The sequence below is a fragment of the Pleurodeles waltl genome, chromosome 1_1 (genome assembly GCF_031143425.1).
Source record: "Pleurodeles waltl isolate 20211129_DDA chromosome 1_1, aPleWal1.hap1.20221129, whole genome shotgun sequence".
Taxonomy (NCBI): Eukaryota; Metazoa; Chordata; class Amphibia; order Caudata; family Salamandridae; genus Pleurodeles; species Pleurodeles waltl.
Genome location: NC_090436.1, coordinates 18,787,369 through 18,809,667, shown reverse-complemented (window position 1 = coordinate 18,809,667; position 22,299 = coordinate 18,787,369). Strand labels below are relative to the sequence as shown.

Genomic DNA, 22,299 nt, shown 5'->3' with positions numbered 1-22,299 from the left:
GAGACTGCATGCATTTTAGTTTGTTGCAGGCAAAGTGTGGTGATATCGGGGAAATCAGCAGTAAAACTGGCCCATCTCGCCATGAAATAGGCCCATGAACTGCTAATAGACGGCAACACACACTGACCCGCCAGACCGTCCCACCGGACACTGCCCGATTGCTCTATAGGCCAGTCCGACCCAAGCTGTGTGTTTAGGAGCTCGTTGTAACTGGTGCACAACAGAGGAGTCCTGTTGTAGGGTGACCCAATGGTTACTTGTGCACATTATGGCATTATGGTTGAGTCTGCCCTTTCGGACACAGTAATTCACGTGTGACCAGAGAGCCTCCTTGTGAGACATGATGATGTATACAGAATCGTGCTGTGTGTTTAGGTAGGTCCCAGTAATGGATGCAGAACTGGAGAGCCCTATCCTGGGATGATTTTCTAGTTACCTGTGTTTTTATTTTTATTTTACATTTTTTATGTTGCGGTGCTGGAGCCTGACTGATAGAGCGCTTTACAAGAGGGTGTAACAGATGGAGAACTTCCACAGCATGTGCTCGTGCGAGTGCAAGGACATAAGAAAAACCTTGGTGATGCAAGTGAGAGCCGTGTACATCTGTGGTTGGTATCAGTACAGCCTCAGGGCATTTAAAAAACATATACATTTGTAGTCAGCAGTGATTACACATGCAGCGACTAGGCGTGAAACACTAACGTACATCAGCTGTGTGCATTTGTAATGAGCAGCATTTGTGGGAAAGAGGGTGGCGTGTGGTTGTGGTGAGTACATGAATAAGACATGGCGCTTACTTCAACCTCTGTGTTGTGATAAGAATTTGACATAACGTGCCTGGGAGCGATGCACCTGACACGATTACTGTATTTGAGATCAGCAGCAGCTATCAATCAATCAAGATTAACAAAGCGCTGCAATTTACCCGTAGGGTCCCAAGGCGCTGCAGTTGCTAGCTGATTCGCTGAGCTCTGTTCTTTGAAACAGTTGTCTTAAGCTCTTTTCTGAATTCCCGGAGCGATGTGGCGTTCCTGAGGTGCAGGGGAAGGTCGTTCCAAGCTTTACCCGCCAGGGGAGAGAAGGAGCGTCCACCACTGTTAGATCGATGGATCCGGGCTGTGTTTGCGAGGATAAGGGATGAAGATCGCAGGTGTCTGGTCGGTTGGTGGAAGGTCATTTGTTTGCTGATGTATGCTGGTCCTTCGTTCTTCAGGCCCAATAGTATTGCAACAATCCGAAGGCCACATCCGCAGGCATGAACGAAGCGAGCGATGTTACAACAGGTTTAATAGGTGGACCTCTAGTGTGGCTTTGAGGATTTGAAATGACTGAGCTAGCCTTACATGGGTTAGAAGTGCGTTCCAGATTCTAGGTGCATTCTTTAAGGATGGATGGATGGTTTAAGGGTGGATGGTTTTTCAAAACTAGGGGTTTTAAAAATGAGTTAAATTTTACTTCTCGGTTTGCCATGTTTACCGGACATTTCCAGTTTTTGTGTAGTTTATCGTTTTGTATGTCATACAAGTCATGTTATAAGTAGGGTGAAATTTAACTGGTCTCCTATTCAAGAAGCTGAGAATGTGAGTAATTCTGTTGAAATGTCTCATATGAGTGAGAAGCCTTGCAGCAGAGGGGAGGATGCCTTTGAGAGGGTTTAGGCAGGAGATAGTCGTCTGGTTATTAGAAAGCTCTTGTATGTTGTAAGGGATGCCAGCAACACCTTTACAGCAACTTTGAAACAATGTTTGATGTTACACAGCGGTTTGCCTTGAAATCTATCACACTTCGGCCTTCATGGGGATTTGGCATAGGGCGGCGCAGAAAATCACCTTGCGCCAAAGTGAAAGGGCAGGAATTCACAATATTTATGCAGTATGGTACATTCTTCTCCTTTCCCCCTGCACCGGGCCATGTCGGCAGCCTAGCACCCACGCAGGCACCCTGGCATCATGGTACCAGGAGCCTGTGTTTTAGGCGGGGTTTTTTTGTGCAGGAACGGGCACCTTCCTGCGCAAAAGCAATCCTAAGAGAGTTTTCCTCTTTCTATGTGTGCTGCAGGACCTCACCTGGGGAGGTGTAAGGTTTTGGCGACTGCAGCGCCCATGGAACCCCTCCCTAGCGCAGAGTAAGGCAACGCAGCCATTGGCGACACCTCACAGATACGATTTTGTAGTTTGCGCCACTGGAGTAACGCAAGAAGTGAATCTCGGGTGTCACATGGTGATCATAAATGTGTCCCTTTGTGACTTCTTGGCTTTGGGGGCTGAGGGGAGGTAGCCATCCACCGAGAGTCAAAGGGATCTTACTGATTCCACACTCTTTGGGAAGACGTTTAGGGTCTCTACATTAGCTCTGCCATCAGGTGGGAGAGCCCAGGAGCTGGTAGGTGACTGTAGGAGACATTCACAGCGGTCGGATCTCGTGTAGGTGACTTCGTGTTGGCCTGCGTGTAAGGCTGGATAGGCCGCTTCGATGTGGTGATTTTATGGTAGTTTGCAGGGCTGGAGATCTGTCTTACACTGATTTCATGTTTGGTTGTGTGAAGTGCACATACACCTGCCATGGAAAGGCACACTGAGGCAGACCTGCCAACTTGTAAAGCAATTTGACTGTGTCCGAAGGGTACATGGCCTAGGAGGGGGCGGAGCCTCACGCTGAGAGCTATCTAAGAGACATTCTGCACCCACCTCACACCAACCCCCCCCCTCCCCAAAAAAAAAGCAAAAGCTTGCTGAGGCTGCCGCTGAAATCCTAGGGCAGTGGTTCCCACCCAACCTGAGGTCCGGGGAACGCTGGGGAACCGTGAAGTCCCCTCAGGGGGTCCGAGACTGCTTAGAAAATTAAATAATATTAACAGATTAGGGCTCCAGCTTTCAGTAATGACTCAGTTGGGGGTCCCTGGATTCGAATAATGATTTAGTGGGGGTCCCTGAGTTTCAGTAATGATAAAGTGGGGGTCCACAGAAGTCAAAAGGTCGGGAACCACTGTCCTAGGGTATTTTCACAACCCATAATGAATATCGGCAGACCAGAGCATCTTAAAATGAGCTGAAAACCCACTCTGCAGTTTGTCTTTCCTGGCACTGTGCAATTTCGGCTCCTCACTGGGTGAGCGGGTGAAGGAAGCCGATATCTTGTGACAGACGGTGGCACTGTGTGAGCTGGCAGGTCTGCATGAGGCCTGCAACATATTTCAAGGGTTAAAGCTGTTCTACTGTGCAAGAATTTCTGGAGTTTGTTTTACTCTGTCCATAACTTCTGTTTTCTCTTGACCTGTCTCCAAGCGACTGATTCCTGGCCTTGAGGCAATGTGTAGAGAGCCTAAAACACTGAGACTAACATCACCAGAGTACGGTAGTCAGGTCATGGAGACGGTGTAGTCAACAGACATCCATACTCCACGCTTTCTGTTCATGGATGTCAACGGGTCATGGAGGCGGTGTACTGAGCACACCACCACACTCCCTGACCACCTGTTCATGGGTATGTACATGTCATGGAGACTGTGGTCCGCACACATGCACACTCCCTGTGGATGATCCTGGAGAAAGCATAGTCAGCACACCTCCACACGTGTACATGTAGTAAATAGACTCCCTCACCACCTGCTCATGGGTATGTACAGGTCATGGAGACTATGTGGTCCGCCCACATCAACACTCTTAGTGAATGGTCCTGGAGATGGTGTACTTCAGCACACAAAGGTGGCTAAAAAAACATAAACGTAAACTTCGCACTTGTATAGCGCACTACTTACCTTTTAGGGTCTCAAGGCGCTGTACGCATACCACTGTGGAAGCTCTCCTGGCTTTTCCCTGTGAGGTGCCCACTCCTGGACAGCCCCAGGGTGAAGCCAGGCATCCAACACTGTCAGGGCCATTGTGGAGATTAAGCAAGCTATTGCCCAGAGTTGCAGAGTGGGACTCATTAATTAGATTAGGCACCAGGTGAGAATTATCTCGTCCAAGGGAATTGAGCCCAAGACCCCAAGGCGGGAATTGAACCCTGGTCCCAGGCCAGATCTCTGCATCCGGCAGAATTGTGCCACACTTCCCCACTTAGAACTTGGGGGTCTATGTGGACCCTCATCTTTCCTTTAAATTTCAGACCTCAACAGTAGTTAAGACCTCCCACTGTATTCTCAGCATGTTAAGAAAACTTCTAAACTTCTTGCCTTGTAGATCAGGCCTGTGTGCTATCCAGATTGGACTATGCCAATTTCCTTTACCTTAAGGGTTCAGACTACCTTATAGTACAGAGATTGCAAGTTGTACAAAACGCAGCAATTCGCCTTTTGTTTAAAGTGCCCAAACCTGCTTCAGTCTCCTTTTACTGTCAGCAACTCCATTGGCTACCGGTGAGGGAAAGGATTATCTTCTAAGCACTGACTGTGGCACTTTCCGCGTCTCACAAAACTGGTCCTCGATATTTATCCAGTAGAATCTGCGACACTGTCCGAAGAGACCTTTGCGTTCAGTGCGCTCAGTGACTAGTCATTCCCCACCAGCAGGGAGAGGGGTGGTCCCCCTGCTCGGTGGTAGCGGCCAAGTGCTGGACCGAGCTCCCTCTCCCACTCAGGTGTATCCTTGAGAAGAACTTACTTCGAAAGTATCTCAAAACTCATCGGTTTACATTGTAGGGCGGGGAGGCACTGTGGAGGCCTTCTGCCTTAGCGCCGGGCACTCTCATAGCAGCTGCGCCCGTAGCAAATCTAGCCATTCATTCATTATTGTATAGCATCTTTCTACAGAGCTGTGCGCTTTAGATGTCTATCCATTCGTTCATTATTGTATACCGTCTTTCTGCAGAGCTGTGCTCTTTAGAAATGTTTTCATTAATTCATTCATTGTTCTATACCGTCTTTCTGCAGAGCTTTGCGCTTTAGAAATCTTTTCATTCAATCATTCATTCTTGTATACCATCTTTCTGCAGAGCTGCACGCTTTAGAAATCTTTTCATTCATTCATTCGTTATTGTACACCATCCTTCTGCAGAGCTGTAGCTCTGCTCTGGAGACGCCTGAGGTGCTCCTCCGTGGCAGGAGCCGGTGCCCCCGCACTCTCTGCTCCTGGACACCATCCCAGCAGGAGCCTGGGTCTCTTGGGAGCAGATCTGAAAAAGGCAAGTCACCCCCAGAAAGATTAAGAAACCCCCATAACCTCCAGAAATGCTAATAGCATCTCCCTTTGATTTCATGTGCACCCACCTGCGAAGGGAGATGAGATTCTTGTCATCTTTTGGTTTTGCAGCTTTTTAAGAGAGTTTTGCTGCTGAGTGAACCTGCTCTTTCTCTGTGGGGGTCACCAGGGGTCGCAGCTGTGAGCCCGGGTTCGCCCCTTGAGACCCCTGGCACTGCATTTGCGACCCCCAGCCTCAAGGGTGGCAAATGCAATGCCTGGAGACCGGGGCGGCTCGTCCTACTGGGCGTTGGTTGGGGGTCACTTTCCTGGTTTCACTGCCCATTCTTTTATTTTACAAATGGTGAACACTCTCATTCACTAGTGGTGTAATAAAAATGGAGTTCGATCAGTTGTAATATGTCCCTCTCCGGCAGCTGAGGGAAGTAAACATTTTTTTATATGTATGTCGTCTGCATATTTGTGGGAGAGTGAGCGTGTGTGTGTGTGTAATCGTGTGTGTGTGTGAGTAAAAGTACAGGCCATGTGGCTTGTGATTTCACTTCCGCTACCCGGTGACTGGACCTCCAGGCAGACGCACTGTTTGCGAAGGGATTTATTGATGTTCTTGGGTGCAGCGTGTGTGTTTCTGCCTCTTGTTAGCAGCTGGGATCCCAGGGGAGGAGGCGCCAGTGTTGTGCAGACGTGCCCCTGCTTGTTAAGCCCAGCCAGCCCCGTGCACCCTGGCATTCCTAAGAGCAGACATTCCTGTGGAGGGCCGCGCAGCCCTTCATCCCTGCCGAGCCCTGCGAGTTCCACCCATACCAGGAGTAATCCTCGGGGGCTGCAAGAGGCCGGGTGTATTGGTGTTTTTTCTTTTTAAAGTTTTATTTAAAAGTTCTAATTCGACATTTGGAGCCAGCGTTAGCACGGGTCGTGCCCTGTTTCATCTTCTTCCTTGGCACCCAGGGGCACAGGATGCCAGGTCTTGTGTGAATGACTAGACTCCTTCCAGCTCCAGGGCTGGCATCTCACGCAGCCCCCTCCGGCCTGGAGCTTCGCCTCGCAGGCTGTGTTTTTTCAGAGCTGTGACCCCAGGGGAGCGGCCCCTTGTTATCCTCTAGGTCTGCTCTCAGTTCCAGCTTTACTATGTGACGTGTAAACATGTTTACTGTGTAATGTGTAAACCTATTAATTGGTGTTTACAGGTATCTATTCTTCAAATGTCCACTCGGGCGTCACATAGTGTTAAAAGAAAACTGTCTGTATTGGCGCTATACCGCCCACACACCGTGTCTTACGTGCTCTCTCGCAAACTATATTTTTATTTTTAGCTCACCTGGTAGTCTTTTTTTTTTAAAAATAAATAAAATAAATTCCCCAAATATTTTAGGTGCATTTTTAAAAAATATTGTCATATTTATTATGTTCCGAGTTTGTCCTTTTTGGAGTCCTTGAAATAGACAATGTGGGCAGGAATTCTTCCACAGTTTTGTAGATAAACAAAACCATAGTTAACTACTACATTTCAGTTAAATTCAGATCTACTCGATCCTTGTTTTTTATTTTCCCTGAAGGGAATGAGCGCTTTGTCGAAATCATTGTTGTCGTGAAAATTCTATTTTTTCCGAACTGCTTTTCTGTATTCTTAAGAGTATTAAAAATGTCCACCGCGCCCAGCAGTGACGCGCCTAGAAGTTCCACGCACAACCTAGCGCCTGTGAGTCCAGCCCTGCTGTCCTCAGCAGCACCTGGGACACCGACCTCGCGTGATGCTGGTGAATCCGAGGGTGGCCGGTGCCAACCCCGCCCTGCACCAGAGCCCACCAGCCTGTAAACAGGAGCAGTAACGTGCTTCTTGTGTGCCAAGAGGCCCCCTCCCGGAGCATCCAAGCGCTGTAGATGTTAAGGTTTGGTCAGTGAGATCCGGGTGTGCCTGGGGCGCAGCAGCAGGGGCATCAACCCTGGCAGTGTCACTGGGGGGGCTGGACTGTGTGGCCTGCACAGGCTCAGACAAGCCCCCCTACTCCCATGTTTGCTGACCCTGGTCCCCAATAAACTCCCCTTGCGGGGCTCTGTTCCGTATTAAACTGCCTCCGACAGGGCTTCTGTGAAAGGGGCCACTCACCTGGAAGCCAGACCAGCTTGAGAACCCCTCTTTTAGTAAATATTCATTGCATGTGCCTGTGTTTGTGTTACTGCTGGCCCAGAGAACAGGTTTGTCCAGTATATAGCGCCAAGCGTGTGACCAGCCTGCTTTGATGCCATGTGGCAGGATGAAGTGATGGGTGTTTCCTCATCACTTGGCCTCTTGAGACCCATGGACTAAACCCTTGCTTCAGCTTGGATGCCTGGTTGGTGATGACCCGTAGAACAGGTGTGTCCGGTATATAGCGCCAAGTGTGTGACCAGCCTGCGTTGCCGCCATGTGGCAGGATGAACCGCCTTGGCCTCTTGGGATCGGATGCCTGGCGTGCCCGCCTGGTGGGCAGCTGCGCTCGGCAGTCCTGTGCCAGGGCCAGTGGGTGCTTGCTGTCCAGCAGGTGTTGGCAGCCTGCCAGGGCGCTCAGTCAAGGGATGAGCCATCCTTCCCGAGGCACGGGAGGCCTTCTCAGGTGTCCTCAGTCACGCTGCTGTCAGTCGTGTCCAGTCAGGTCTGGATTGTCCTCTGGTGGTGGTGATCTGGTGTCCGTCATCTAGGCACTGACCTCAGTCCAGAGCCGCTTGCACTGATCCCCGCCGGCCTGGGTGGTGCTTCCTTAGTGGAGGTGCCCAGATAGCTCACCGAGGCCCAGCTTCAGGACTCTGTCACCGCCTTTTCATGCTCGACTCCCTGGCGATGGCCACTGACCGGGTCAAGAGGGCTTTAGTGGTCCTCCTTAGTGCTGTCAGTCAATGAGCACCTCCTACAGACAACCTTGTGTGTCACTGGTGTGTGCAGAGTGAGTCACTCCAGGACAGCCTTCCCCACACTGAGGGCTTCCCATCCCTGGTTGGAGCTCAGGCTCTCTTCCTGTGAGTGAGTGACTGCTAGGAATGAGTCCTTTTCTTTGAAGAAATATTTGGGCCTGGAAGTCCCCAGACGCACACAAAGCACTACTAACTTATTTTTGCAATCAGGACACCGGGACACAAGCTGTGGCGCCCCCCCCCCTCCCCCCTCAACTATATCAACAAAACCAGTTTAAAGTGCCCGTATTTTTGTTTTCGCCCAAGCGCTACATCTCACTTGTGTGTCAAAGCGTCTGGTACATGTTCCTGCAGGATTGTGTCCTGCGAGCTTGTGGTAGATATTGTCTCACTGCCCCGTCCTACACGGCAGGTTTACACCATGGGTAGTTGTACCCACTACCACCTTGTGCCACCGCTGGTGGAGGTTTTATTCAACAATCATTCATTCTCCGTTGAACTAAACAGCGGCGCTTTGCGGTGGGTCTGCTGGTCGCATGTACCACACAAGGGCAGTGCACTGATGGTGGGTCCCAGTATAGGGGCTCTCTGCTGCCCCCTCATGCGATGCACACATGACAGTGCATAGACAGTGCATTGACGGTGGCTCTCAGTATAGGGCTCTCTGCCGCCCCCCTCTCATGAGATGCACAAGTCATACAGTGCATTGAAAGTGGCTCTCCGTATGGTGCTCCCAGCTGCCCCCCGCTGACCCCCCCCCCTCATTAGATGCACACATGACGGTGCACAGGCAGTGCATTGATGGTGGGTACCGGTATAGGGGCTCCCTGCTGCCCCCCTCATGCGATGCACACGTGACCCAGTGCACAGACAGTGCACTGATGGTGGCTCCCAGTATAGGGCTCCCTGATGCCCCACCCCCTTCATGAGATGCACACATGACGGTGCACAGGCAGTGCATTGATGGTGCCCCCCCTCATTAGATGCACACATGACGGTGCACAGGCAGTGCATTGATGGTGGCCTTGTCTCAGTGCACTCTGCAGGCTCTGCTCTCAACACTGTAACCCTTGCAGTGAACCCAGTAATCCCCTTGCGACCCCTTCATTTCTTGCACTCTCGGTTACACAGTAAATGCAGGGGTTTCCCGAGTTCCTGCACAGTCCACCCCTGGTCCCTCCCTCCCGGCGGCTCTGCACCCTCGGGGGTGCTATTATCACCCGGTAGAGGCCTCCTGCACTGGGGTACCCTCTGAGCTCTCCGGAAGTGGGCAGATGTAGGCAGGCAGCTGGCTCGGTGCCACCTCTGGACGGTGCAGGACTGTATAGCCTGACATACACGTGGGTGGCCATGTGGGCACTGAGGTCATGAACCCTGACCCTTCCTTGCTTCACCTGTTGACTCCGGTGTGCCAGCTGTACCTATCACTGCTTGTGAGCAGGTCCCTCACCTAGAGTGCTTCTTAGCATCCATGGAACATGCCAGGCATGCTCCCAGAAGCGCTTTACGCACTAACAGAGCGCTACACAAAAGCGGCTCACAAGCCCAGTGAACTTTACGCGGTGGTGTCAGTAGTTACGTGGCTGTCTCAGGAGATAAGTAACTTGTAAAAAGTTGCAACGAGGTACTTGGACGCGGAAAGAGCTCGATTGAGAATCCTCAGCTCCTAGTGCCAAGCATGGAACTGAGGCAGAGGCGCCCGAGGCACTAGAACTCAAGTACTTTTGTGTACCATAGGCGCAGAAAATGGCTGCGGGTTACTCATCTTGCCAATCCAGCAAAACGTTTAATCAGTCATTAAACAGCAAAAGGAGCTCAGATGTTTGCAGAGGAGGATAGTTTTGTTAAACTTTTGATTTACTAAACACAAGTGGAGTTGCACAAAAAAACGAGTGACCCCAAAAATGTAACAACTGCTTCATGAACTACAAATGGCGCCCTACACCAGTGTTAAGCGCTATGTGAAATTCAGGATGTTTACCTGAGCTTGAGCCAGACGCGTATCCATCACACAGGTAACCGGGCGCCTTTAGAGCATCTGAACAGTATCCGTTTCTATGGTAACAGATAAGAAGATGCACTGCGTCCATCAAGCGCACACAGACAGTATCTGCACCTATGTGCGGAGATTCTGAAGTATTTGTCAAGCTTTTGTTTTATTTCCCTAGTCTACTGGGTGCTGTATTTCCATCTACACCACACGCGGTGTTCGAGCGCCTTACTTGTCACAGAGAGGCTTCTAGAAATGTGCCTAACATGGAGGTTAAAAGCATCCACTTGTTCATCCATCCTTAGCTCCATTCGTCCATCCAGACATCATCCTGATCTCCATCCATCCCTTTGTTCTTCCATAAACATCTCCACCCATCCGTATCACTTCCCACCCAACCATTCCTATCCACCAACCGCTATTCATTCCCCATTCCCACCCACCTATCCATCACCATCCTTGCCACCCATCCACCTATTTATCCATGGCTTCACCAACAGTTCTATGTTTGCTGTAGCTAAGATGCCCCGGACTCTGGGGCTGTAGCACTAGCCAAGATGCCCCGGACTCTGGGGCCGTAGCCAAGATGCCCCGGACTCTGGGGCTGTAGCACTAGCCAAGATGCCCCGGACTCTGGGGCTGTAGCACTAGCCAAGATGCCCCGGACTCTGGGGCCGTAGCCAAGATGCTTCGGACTCTGGGGCTGTAGCCGTAGCTAAGATGCCCTGGACTCTGGGGCTGTAGCACTAGCCAAGATGCCCCGGACTCTGGGGCCATAGCCAAGATGCCTCGGACTCTGGGGCCATAGCCAAGATGCCTCGGACTCTGGGGCCATAGCCAAGATGCCCCGGACTCTGGGGCTGTAACCTTAGCTAAGATGCCCCGGACTTTAGGGCTGTAGCTAAGATGCCCCGGACTCTGGGGCTGTAGCCGTAACTAAGATGCCCCGGACTCTGGGGCTGTAGCCAAGATGCCCCGGACTCTGGGGCTGTAGCACTAGCCAAGATGCCCGGACTCTGGGGCCGTAGCCAAGATGCCTCGGACTCTGGGGCTGTAGCCGTAGCTAAGATGCCCTGGACTCTGGGGCTGTAGCACTAGCCAAGATGCCCGGACTCTGGGGCCGTAGCCAAGATGCCCCGGACTCTGGGGCTGTAACCGTAGCTAAGATGCCCCGGACTTTAGGGCTGTAGCTAAGATGCCCCGGACTCTGGGGCTGTAGCCGTAACTAAGATGCCCCGGACTCTGGGGCTGTAGCCAAGATGCCCCGGACTCTGGGGCTGTAGCACTAGCCAAGATGCCCGGACTCTGGGGCCGTAGCCAAGATGCCTCGGACTCTGGGGCTGTAGCCGTAGCTAAGATGCCCTGGACTCTGGGGCTGTAGCACTAGCCAAGATGCCCCGGACTCTGGGGCCGTAGCCAAGATGCCCCGGACTCTGGGGCTGTAACTGTAGCTAAAATGCCCCGGACTTTAGGGCTGTAGCCAAGATGGCCCGGACTTTGGGGCTGTAGCCAAGATGGCCCGGACTCTGGGGCTGTAGCCAAGATGGCCCGGACTCTGGGGCTGTAGCCAAGATGGCCCGGACTCTGGGGCTGTAGCCAAGATGGCCCGGACTCTGGGGCTGTAGCCAAGATGGCCCGGACTCTGGGGCTGTAGCCAAGATGGCCCGGACTCTGGGGCTGTAGTTAAGATGGCCCGGACTCTGGGGCTGTAGTTAAGATGGCCCGGACTCTGGGGCTGTAGCTAAGATGGCCCGGACTTTGGGGCTGTAGCTAAGATGGCCCGGACTCTGGGGCTGTAGTTAAGATGGCCCGGACTCTGGGGCTGTAGCTCAGATGCCCCGGACTTTGGGGCTGTAGCCGTAGCTAAGATGCCCCGGACTCCTGGGCTATAGCTAAGATGCCCCGGACTTTAGGGCTATGGCTGTAGCTAAGATGCCCCGGACTTTAGGGCTATGGCTGTAGCTAAGATGCCCCGGACTTTAGGGCTATGGCTGTAGCTAAGATGCCCCGGACTTTAGGGCTATGGCGGTAGCTAAGATGCCCCGGACTTTAGGGCTATGGCGGTAGCTAAGATGCCCCGGACTTTGGGGTTATGGCTGTAGCTAAGATGGCCCGGACTCTGGGGCTGTAGCCAAGATGGCCCGGACTCTGGGGCTGTAGCCAAGATGGCCCGGACTCTGGGGCTGTAGCCAAGATGGCCCGGACTCTGGGGCTGTAGCCAAGATGGCCCGGACTCTGGGGCTGTAGCCAAGATGGCCCGGACTCTGGGGCTGTAGCCAAGATGGCCCGGACTCTGGGGCTGTAGCCAAGATGGCCCGGACTCTGGGGCTGTAGATAAGATGGCCCGGACTCTAGGGCTATGGCGGTAGCTAAGATGCCCCGGACTTTAGGGCTATGGCGGTAGCTAAGATGCCCCGGACTTTGGGGTTATGGCTGTAGCTAAGATGGCCCGGACTCTGGGGCTGTAGCCAAGATGGCCCGGACTCTGGGGCTGTAGCCAAGATGGCCCGGACTCTGGGGCTGTAGCCAAGATGGCCCGGACTCTGGGGCTGTAGCCAAGATGGCCCGGACTCTGGGGCTGTAGATAAGATGGCCCCGACTCTGGGACTGTAGCCGTAGCTAAGGTGCCCTGGACTCTGGGGCTGTAGCCGTAGTCAAGATGCCCCGGACTCTGGGGCTGTAGCCGTAGTCAAGATGTCCCAGACTCTGGGGCTGTAGCCGTAGTCAAGATGCCCCGGACTCTGGGGCTGTAGCCGTAGTCAAGATGCCCCGGACTCTGGGGCTGTAGTTAAGATGCCCCGGACTCTGGGGCTGTAGTTAAGATGCCCCGGACTCTGGGGCTGTAGTTAAGATGCCCCGGACTCCTGGGCTGTAGTTAAGATGGCCCGGACTCCTGGGCTGTAGCTAAGATGCCCCGGACTCTGGGGCTGTAGCCGTAGTCAAGATGCCCCGGACTCTGGGGCTGTAGCCGTAGTCCAGATGCCCCGGACTCTGGGACTGTAGCCGTAGCCAAGATGCCCCGGACTCTGGGACTGTAGCCGTAGTCAAGATGCCCCGGACTCTGGGGCTGTAGCCGTAGTCAAGATGCCCCGGACTCTGGGGCTGTAGTGAAGATGCCACGGACTCTGGGGCTGTAGCTAAGATGCCCCGGACCCTGGGGCTGTAGCCATAGCTAAGATGCCCCGGACTTTAGGGCTATGGCTGTAGCTAAGATGCCCCGGACTTTAGGGCTATGGCGGTAGCTAAAATGCCCCGGACTTTGGGGTTATGGCTGTAGCTAAGATGGCCCAGACTTTGGGGTTATGGCTGTAGCTAAGATGGCCCGGACTCTGGGGCAGTAGCTAAGATGCCCCGGACTCTGGGGCTGTAGCCAAGATGCACTCAGACTCTGGGGCTATAGCCATAGCTAAGGTGCCCCAGACTCTGGGGCTGTAGCCGTAGCCAAGATGGCCCGGACTCTGGGACTGTAGCCATAGCTAAGGTGCCCTGGACTCTGGGTCTGTAGCCGTAGTCAAGATGCCCCGGACTCTGGGGCTGTAGCCGTAGTCAAGATGCCCCGGACTCTGGGGCTGTAGCCGTAGTCAAGATGCCCCGGACTCTGGAGCTGTAGCCGTAGTCAAGATGCCCCGGACTCTGGGGCTGTAGCCGTAGTCAAGATGCCCCTGACTCTGGGGCTGTAGTGAAGATGCCCCGGACTCTGGGGCTGTAGTTAAGATGGTCCGGACTCTGGGGCTGTAGCTAAGATGCCCCGGACTTTGGGGCTGTAGCCGTAGCTAAGATGCCCCGGACTCCTGGGCTGTAGCTAAGATGCCCCGAACCCTGGGGATGTAGCCATAGCTAAGATGCCCCGGACTTTAGGGCTATGGCGGTAGCTAAAATGCCCCGGACTTTGGGGTTATGGCTGTAGCTAAGATGCCCCGGACTTTGGGGTTATGGCTGTAGCTAAGATGCCCCGGACTCTGGGGCTGTAGCTAAGATGCCCCGGACTCTGGGGCTGTAGCTAAGATGCCCCGGACTCTGGGGCAGTAGCTAAGATGCCCCGGACTCTGGGGCTGTAGCTAAGATGCCCCGGACTCTGGGGCTGTAGCCGTAGCTAAGGTGCCCCAGACTCTGGGGCTATGGCTGTAGCCAAGATGCCCCGGACTCTGGGGCTGCAGGCATAGCCATGTTGCCCAGACTGGTGCAGTAGTCGTCCTAGATTGTCCAAGCCTCAAGGCTTTGGTGTTAATGTTCACAATCCTAGTTCTGTGGATACATATAGTTTTTGGCTGTGCTGCCGTCTCTTCCCCGGGGTACCACACTGCAGTGTCGTGGCTGTTGTCAGGGTGTCTCAGATGGTGTCTTAGCTGTGATCCCAGTGGAGCTGGTGGTAGCTGTGCCCTGATATCTCAGCCCGGTGGGAATAGCTCCTGGCATGGTTCCTGGGCAGTGACAGCCTTTGAATAATGTCAAAGGCTGTGCTCTCCTAGTGGTACCCGTGAGTGTAGAGGCCGCAGGAGTCTCCACACTCGTGCGTTAGCACCAGGCCTAATTTCGTGTATGGAGCTGCTGTGGTTGATGCTTTAATTGCACAGGATTTGTGGGAATAGCCGGTGCTATGGTTTATTAATACTGGCGGAGGAGGTGCAGCCATGATTTTTAATTATTGCTCTGATCTCCCAGGCCAGGGTCTGGCTGCTGCTGTGATCTCCCAGGCCAGGGTCTGTCTGCTGCTGTGATCTCCCAGGCCAGAGTGTGGCTGCTGCTGTGATCTCCGAGGCCAGGGTCTGCCTGCTGCTGTGATCTCCCAGGCCAGAGTGTGGCTGCTGCTGTGATCTCCGAGGCCAGAGTGTGGCTGCTGCTGTGATCTCCCAGGCCAGAGTGTGGCTGCTGCTGTGATCTCCGAGGCCAGGGTCTGCCTGCTGCTGTGATCTCCCAGGCCAGGGTCTGTCTGCTGCTGTGATCTCCCAGGCCAGAGTGTGGCTGCTGCTGTGATCTCCGAGGCCAGAGTGTGGCTGCTGCTGTGATCTCCCAGGCCAGAGTGTGGCTGCTGCTGTGATCTCCGAGGCCAGGGTCTGCCTGCTGCTGTGATCTCCCAGGCCAGGGTCTGTCTGCTGCTGTGATCTCCCAGGCCAGAGTGTGGCTGCTGCTGTGATCTCCGAGGCCAGGGTCTGCCTGCTGCTGTGATCTCCCAGGCCAGGGTCTGGCTGCTGCTGTGATCTCCCAGGCCAGGGTCTGGCTGCTGCTGTGATCTCCCAGGCCAGGGTCTGGCTGCTGCTGTGATCTCCCAGGCCAGAGTGTGGCTGCTGCTGTGATCTCCCAGGCCAGAGTGTGGCTGCTGCTGTGATCTCCGAGGCCAGAGTGTGGCTGCTGCTGTGATCTCCGAGGCCAGAGTGTGGCTGCTGCTGTGATCTCCGAGGCCAGAGTGTGGCTGCTGCTGTGATCTCCCAGGCCAGAGTGTGGCTGCTGCTGTGATCTCCCAGGCCAGGGTCTGTCTGCTGCTGTGATCTCCCAGGCCAGAGTGTGGCTGCTGCTGTGATCTCCCAGGCCAGAGTGTGGCTGCTGCTGTGATCTCCCAGGCCAGAGTGTGGCTGCTGCTGTGATCTCCGAGGCCAGGGTCTGCCTGCTGCTGTGATCTCCCAGGCCAGGGTCTGTCTGCTGCTGTGATCTCCCAGGCCAGAGTGTGGCTGCTGCTGTGATCTCCCAGGCCAGGGTCTGCCTGCTGCTGTGATCTCCCAGGCCAGGGTCTGCCTGCTGCTGTGATCTCCCAGGCCAGGGTCTGCCTGCTGCTGTGATCTCCCAGGCCAGGGTCTGTCTGCTGCTGTGATCTCCCAGGCCAGGGTCTGCCTGCTGCTGTGATCTCCCAGGCCAGCGTCTGTCTGCTGCTGTGATCTCCCAGGCCAGGGTCTGTCTGCTGCTGTGATCTCCCAGGCCAGAGTGTGGCTGCAGCTCTGATTGTCCCAGCCCATGGAATAGATGAGGCTGTGATTATCCCAGCTTCTGGAATGGGTGCGGCCGTGGTTGTCCCAGCCCATGGAATAGATGAGGCCGTGATTATCCCAGCTTCTGGAATAGGTGCGGCCGTGGTTGTCCCAGCCCCTGGAATGGGTGTGGCCGTGGTTGTCCCAGCCCCTGGAATGGGTGCGGCCGTGGTTGTCCCAGCCCCTGGAATGGGTGGGGACGTGGTTGTCCCAGCCCGTGGAATAGGTGCTGCCGTGGTTGTACCAACCCGTGGAATAGGTGCTGCCGTGGTTGTACCAACTCCTGGAATGGGTGGGGCCGTGGTTGTCCCAGCCCCTGGAATGGGTGCGGCCGTGGTTGTCCCAGCCCCTGGAATGGGTGCGGCCGTGGTTGTCCCAGCCCCTGGAATGGGTGCGGCCGTGGTTGTTCCAGCCCCTGGAATGGGTGCGGCCGTGGTTGTTCCAGCCCCTGGAATGGGTGCGGCCGTGGTTGTTCCAGCCCCTGGAATGGGTGCGGCCGTGGTTGTTCCAGCCCGTGGAATAGGTGCTGCTGTGGTTGTACCAACCTGTGGAATAGGTGCTGCCGTGGTTGTACCAACTCCTGAAATAGGTGCGGCCGTGGTTGTCCCAGCCCCTGGAATAGGTGGGGCCGTGGTTGTTCCAGCCCCTGGAATGGGTGCTGCCGTGGTTGTTCCAGCCCCTGGAATGGGTGCGGTCTGGGTGCGCCCGTGGTTGTTCCAGCCCCTGGAATGGGTGCGGCCGTGGTTGTCCCAGCCCCTGGAATGGGTGCGGCCGTGGTTGTCCCAGCCCCTGGAATGGGTGGGGACGTGGTTGTCCCAGCCCGTGGAATAGGTGCTGCCGTGGTTGTACCAACCCGTGGAATAGGTGCTGCCGTGGTTGTACCAACCCGTGGAATAGGTGCTGGTGTGGTTGTACCAACTCCTGGAATAGGTGCGGCCGTGGTTGTCCCAGCCCCTGGAATGGGTGGGGCCGTGGTTGTCCCAGCCCCTGGAATGGGTGGGGCCGTGGTTGTCCCAGCCCCTAGAATGGGTGTGGCCGTGGTTGTTCCAGCCCCTGGAATGGGTGCGGCCGTGGTTGTTCCAGCCCCTGGAATGGGTGCGGCCGTGGTTGTTCCAGCCCCTGGAATGGGTGCGGACGTGGTTGTTCCAGCCCCTGGAATAGGTGCTGCCGTGGTTGTACCAACCCGTGGAATAGGTGCTGCCGTGGTTGTACCAACTCCTGGAACAGGTGCGGCCGTGGTTGTCCCAGCCCCTGGAACGGGTGGGGCCGTGGTTGTCCCAGCCCCTGGAACGGGTGTGGCCGTGGTTGTTCCAGCCCCTGGAATGGGTGCGGCCGTGGTTGTTCCAGCCCCTGGAATGGGTGCGGCCTGGGTGCGGCCGTGGTTGTTCCAGCCCCTAGAATGGGTGCGGCCGTGGTTGTTCCAGCCCCTAGAATGGGTGCAGCCGTGGTTGTTCCAGCCCCTGGAATGGGTGCGGCCTGGGTGCGGCCGTGGTTGTTCCAGCCCCTGGAATGGGTGCGGCCGTGGTTGTTCCAGCCCCTGGAATGGGTGCGGCCGTGGTTGTCCCAGCCCATGGAATTGGTGCGGCCGTGGTTGTCCCAGCCCATGTAACGGGTGTACCAATTATTTCTCTTATCACTGGAATCGCTGCAGCAAGGATTTGTAAATTCATGTTGTAATAACTAAAATTGGAAACTGGCATTTATGCTGTCCTTTTAAAAATGACATTTGTGCCCCCAATTTTCATCCCTAACTAGACCCCACCTGATTTCAAATCTAATCTGAGTTAGAGGTTGCTGGTGCCATGTACGCGCGCTCCTAATACAAGGTGGGTGTGCCAAATTGTTCACTCCTGTGTACACTGATGGCCCACTAGAGTATGTTTTTATGTCCATCTGTGGTATTTCTGGGATAGAAACCCCTGGAGACTGGCACTCCTGCTTCTTGTCCAGACAGAATGGGATGCCCTCTCCCCGGGCACCACAGCTGCCCGTTCTAGATCCGTGCCTGTGATTGGACCAGCCCAGGGTGAAGGCTCTGGTGGGAATCCTGAGAATAAAACCCTCTTCGCCATCCAGTGTGCGACCTGTTCTGTTTGAGCGCTTGCAGGGCACACTGTGCCTCTTAGCACTTGGTGTGATGCGCCAGAGAGTCCATTCCTTACAAGCTCTGGTAAGAAGGCAGTGTCAGCCCCCATTGAAGACCAGGCCTTCAGCCTCTTTCAGGACTCGAGAGGGTCTGGGACTGTTACTTCATACAGAAGCCTCTTCTACGGAGTTGAAATCTACACAAAAACATGTTATTCGTCTTGTGATTTTCTTTTTTGCTACTGGGGAATTTCTAGTATTGTGGCCTTGGGCGCACACATTCAGGCATGTTGGCATGGTCTCTTCTTCAAGTGCTCGGGACTACTTTTTTTGGTAGGTTCTAATCCCACGGCGTGGAGCTCCATTGGAGAGCGGACAGGTGAGACGTGCTGTCTGCGGCGGGTGTCCATCTGTACCACTGCTGCCGGATTTCATCAAATGTTATGTGAGCTCCAGGGATGGCCTATTTTTTTGTACCAGTTGGCACAGCACTCGGTCTATGCCCACCTCTGCCTTCATTGGGAAGCCAGGAATGGGCCAGTTTCATGGATGATTTGAAGAAGGAAATGCTCATTTTTTGATTTTGTCCTACATTGCTGTTTCTGAAGTAGGTAGTATTACCTCTCCGGCTTCCTTACAGTGCCACTCGGGCTGAAGATCTAAAGATCGAACATACAATCCTGCTGCCAAATTCCTCATCAAAACAGACTCAACCTTCTCTTTTACTGGGTTTGCTGCACAGCAAACATTCATGTCCTACCTGCTAGAGCCGAAGTTGGACCATGTGTTGTCGAACAAGTCCCCCCAGGTCCTTGGGTGGATTTACCGAAGGTCGCAGGCCAGTTACACCCTCGTAAGACGTGGCCTTCTTTATGCCCCTGTGTTTGTGCATCTGTTTATTGGCCATTGTATCTTTCTTTTAATTTAAGGCAGCACTGGGATGGAACCTACGGTACAAATATATCCCAATGTTTTTTTGTCACGGTTGCTTGTTAAAGACATTATGTAAGTGAATTGCTTGAAGGGCAACTGATGAGCCCTGATCCACATTTAGTCCTGTTTTTGTTCGCCTTGGTAGGCCAGTTTCTCTCATCCAAGCTAGCCCCCAGTGGTTGCATCTAACGAGTGTAGTCACTTGCTGCATTAATCATTGCTGATTAACCCATTGGGTAGACCACTTCCCAGGTAGGCCAGGTTCCCACGCCCAAGCTAGCCCCCAGTTGGTGCATCTCGTGAGTGTCACTTGCTGCATCCATCATCATCATTGTTTAGCCCACTGGGTGTGCCACTGCTCAGGTAGGCAAGTTTCTCTTGTCCAAGCTAGCCCCCAGTCTGTGCATCTAGCGAGGGTCATCTCTCGCTGCATTCATCATAATTATTTAGCCCACTGGGTGTGCCACTGCCCAGGTAGGCTAATTTCTCTCGTCCAAGCTAGCCGCCAGTCTGTGCATCTAGCGAGGGTCATCTCTCGCTGCATTCATCATCATTGTTTAGCCCACTGGGTGTGCCAATGCTCAGGTAGGCTAATTTCTCTTGTCCAAGCTAGCCGCCAGTCGGTGCATCTAGCGAGGGTCATCTCTCGCTGCATTCATCATCATTATTTAGCCCACTGGGTGTGCCACTGCTCAGGTAGGCAAGTTTCTCTTGTCCAAGCTAGCCCCCAGTTGGTGCATCTAGCGAGGGTCATCTCTCGCTGCATTCATCATCATTATTTAGCCCACTGGGTGTGCCACTGCTCAGGTAGGCAAGTTTCTCTTGTCCAAGCTAGCCGCCAGTCGGCGCATCTAGCGAGGGTCATCTCTCGCTGCATTCATCATCATTATTTAGCCCACTGGGTGTGCCACTGCCCAGGTAGGCAAGTTTCTCTTGTCCAAGCTAGCCCCCAGTTGGTGCATCTCGTGAGTGTCACTTGGTGCATCCATCATCATTGTTTAGCCCACTGGGTGTGCCACTTCCCAGGTAGGCAAGTTTCTCTTGTCCAAGCTAGCCCCCAGTCTGTGCATCTAGCGAGGGTCATCTCTCGCTGCATTCATCATCATTATTTAGCCCACTGGGTGTGCCACTGCTCAGGTAGGCAAGTTTCTCTTGTCCAAGCTAGCCGCCAGTCGGTGCATCTAGCGAGGGTCATCTCTCGCTGCATTCATCATCATTATTTAGCCCACTGGGTGTGCCACTGCTCAGGTAGGCAAGTTTCTCTTGTCCAAGCTAGCCGCCAGTCGGTGCATCTAGCGAGGGTCATCTCTCGCTGCATTCATCATCATTATTTAGCCCACTGGGTGTGCCACTGCCCAGGTAGGCTAATTTCTCTTGTCCAAGCTAGCCCCCAGTCGGCGCATCTAGCGAGGGTCATCTCTCGCTGCATTCATCATCATTATTTAGCCCACTGGGTGTGCCACTGCTCAGGTAGGCAAGTTTCTCTTGTCCAAGCTAGCCGCCAGTCGGTGCATCTAGCGAGGGTCATCTCTCGCTGCATTCATCATCATTATTTAGCCCACTGGGTGTGCCACTGCTCAGGTAGGCAAGTTTCTCTTGTCCAAGCTAGCCGCCAGTCGGTGCATCTAGCGAGGGTCATCTCTCGCTGCATTCATCATCATTATTTAGCCCACTGGGTGTGCCACTGCTCAGGTAGGCAAGTTTCTCTTGTCCAAGCTAGCCGCCAGTCGGTGCATCTAGCGAGGGTCATCTCTCGCTGCATTCATCATCATTATTTAGCCCACTGGGTGTGCCACTGCTCAGGTAGGCAAGTTTCTCTTGTCCAAGCTAGCCCCCAGTTGGTGCATCTCGTGAGTGTCACTTGGTGCATCCATCATCATTGTTTAGCCCACTGGGTGTGCCACTGCTCAGGTAGGCCAGTTTCTCTCGTCAAATGGAGCCCCCAGTTGGTGCATCTAGCGAGGGTCATCTCTTACTGCATTCATCATTGTTGTTTAGGCCCTGGGTGTGCCAGTGCCCAGGCAAGCCAGGCTTCCTCGTCCAAGATGGCCCCCAGTCAGTGCATCTAGCAAGGGTCATCTCTTACTGCATTCATCATTGTTGTTTACGCCACTGGGTGAGCCACTGCCCAGTGTGCGGTTTGTTTCTACTCCAGGTTAGAAGGCGCGGTTTAGCATGAATGTGCAGACAACCGCTGCCGGGTCAGCCGTCCTCTGCATGTCTCAGTGCAGCGGCCCCGTCCTCTGCATGTCTCAGTGCAGCGGCCCCGTCCTCTGCATGTCTCAGTGCAGCGGCCCCGTCCTCTGCATGTCTCAGTGCAGCGGCCCCGTCCTCTGCATGTCTCAGTGCAGCGGCCCCGTCCTCTGCATGTCTCAGTGCAGCGGCCCCGTCCTCTGCATGTCTCAGTGCAGCGGCCCCGTCCTCTGCATGTCTCAGTGCAGCGGCCCCGTCCTCTGCATGTCTCAGTGCAGCGGCCCCGTCCTCTGCATGTCTCAGTGCAGCGGCCCCGCCCTCTGCATGTCTCAGTTCAGCGGCCCCGCCCTCTGCATGTCTCAGTGCAGCGGCCCCGTCCTCTGCATGTCTCAGTGCAGCGGCCCCGTCCTCTGCATCTCTCAGTGCAGCGGCCCCGTCCTCTGCATGTCTCAGTGCAGCGGCCCGTCCTCTGCATTTCTCAATGCAGCGGCCCCGTCCTCTGCATGTCTCAATGCAGCGGCCCCGTCCTCTGCATGTCTCAATGCAGCGGCCCTGTCCTCTGCATGTCTCAATGCAGCGGCCCCGTCCTCTGCATGTCTCAATGCAGCGGCCCCGTCCTCTGCATACCTTAATGCAGCATTCCTCGTTTTCTGCATACCTTAATGCAGCGGTCCCTGTCCTCTGCATACCTTAATGAAGCGGACCCTGTCCCCTGCATGTCTCAAGGCAGCGGCCCTCGTTCCCTGCATGTCTCAAGGCAGCGGCCCTCGTTCCCTGCATGTCTTGATGCACCGGCCCCCGTTCTCTGCATGTCTTGATGCAGCAGCCCCTGTCCTCTGCATGTCTTGAAGCAGCGGCCCCTGTCCTCTGCATGTCTTGAAGCAGCGGCCCCTGTCCTCTGCATGTCTTGAAGCAGCGGCCCCTGTCCTCTGCATGTCTTGAAGCAGCGGCCCCTGTCCTCTGCATGTCTTGAAGCAGCGGCCCCCGTCCTCTGCATGTCTTGATGCAGCGGCCCCCGTCCTCTGCATGTCTTGATGCAGCGGCCCCCGTCCTCTGCATGTCTCGATGCAGCGGCCCCCGTCCTCTGCATGTCTCGATGCAGCGGCCCCCG

At 54.6% G+C, this 22,299-nt stretch overlaps 2 protein-coding genes across 2 annotated transcripts in view; both read left to right on the top strand.

Annotated features, from left to right (window-relative positions):
- Positions 1-22,299, top strand: part of LOC138255248 (ATP-dependent RNA helicase DQX1-like) — a 253,590-nt gene that overhangs the window by 38,642 nt on the left and 192,649 nt on the right. The window lies entirely within an intron of this gene.
- LOC138288302 (keratin-associated protein 4-3-like) lies at positions 21,171-21,851 on the top strand. The gene has a single exon (XM_069229797.1). The coding sequence runs from the start codon at positions 21,171-21,173 to the stop codon at positions 21,849-21,851; it is 681 nt and encodes a 226-aa protein (XP_069085898.1).

Bases quoted from the DNA above. Each gene is read 5' to 3' on its own strand.
- LOC138288302 (XM_069229797.1), top strand. From the start codon at position 21,171: ATGAATGTGCAGACAACCGCTGCCGGGTCAGCCGTCCTCTGCATGTCT.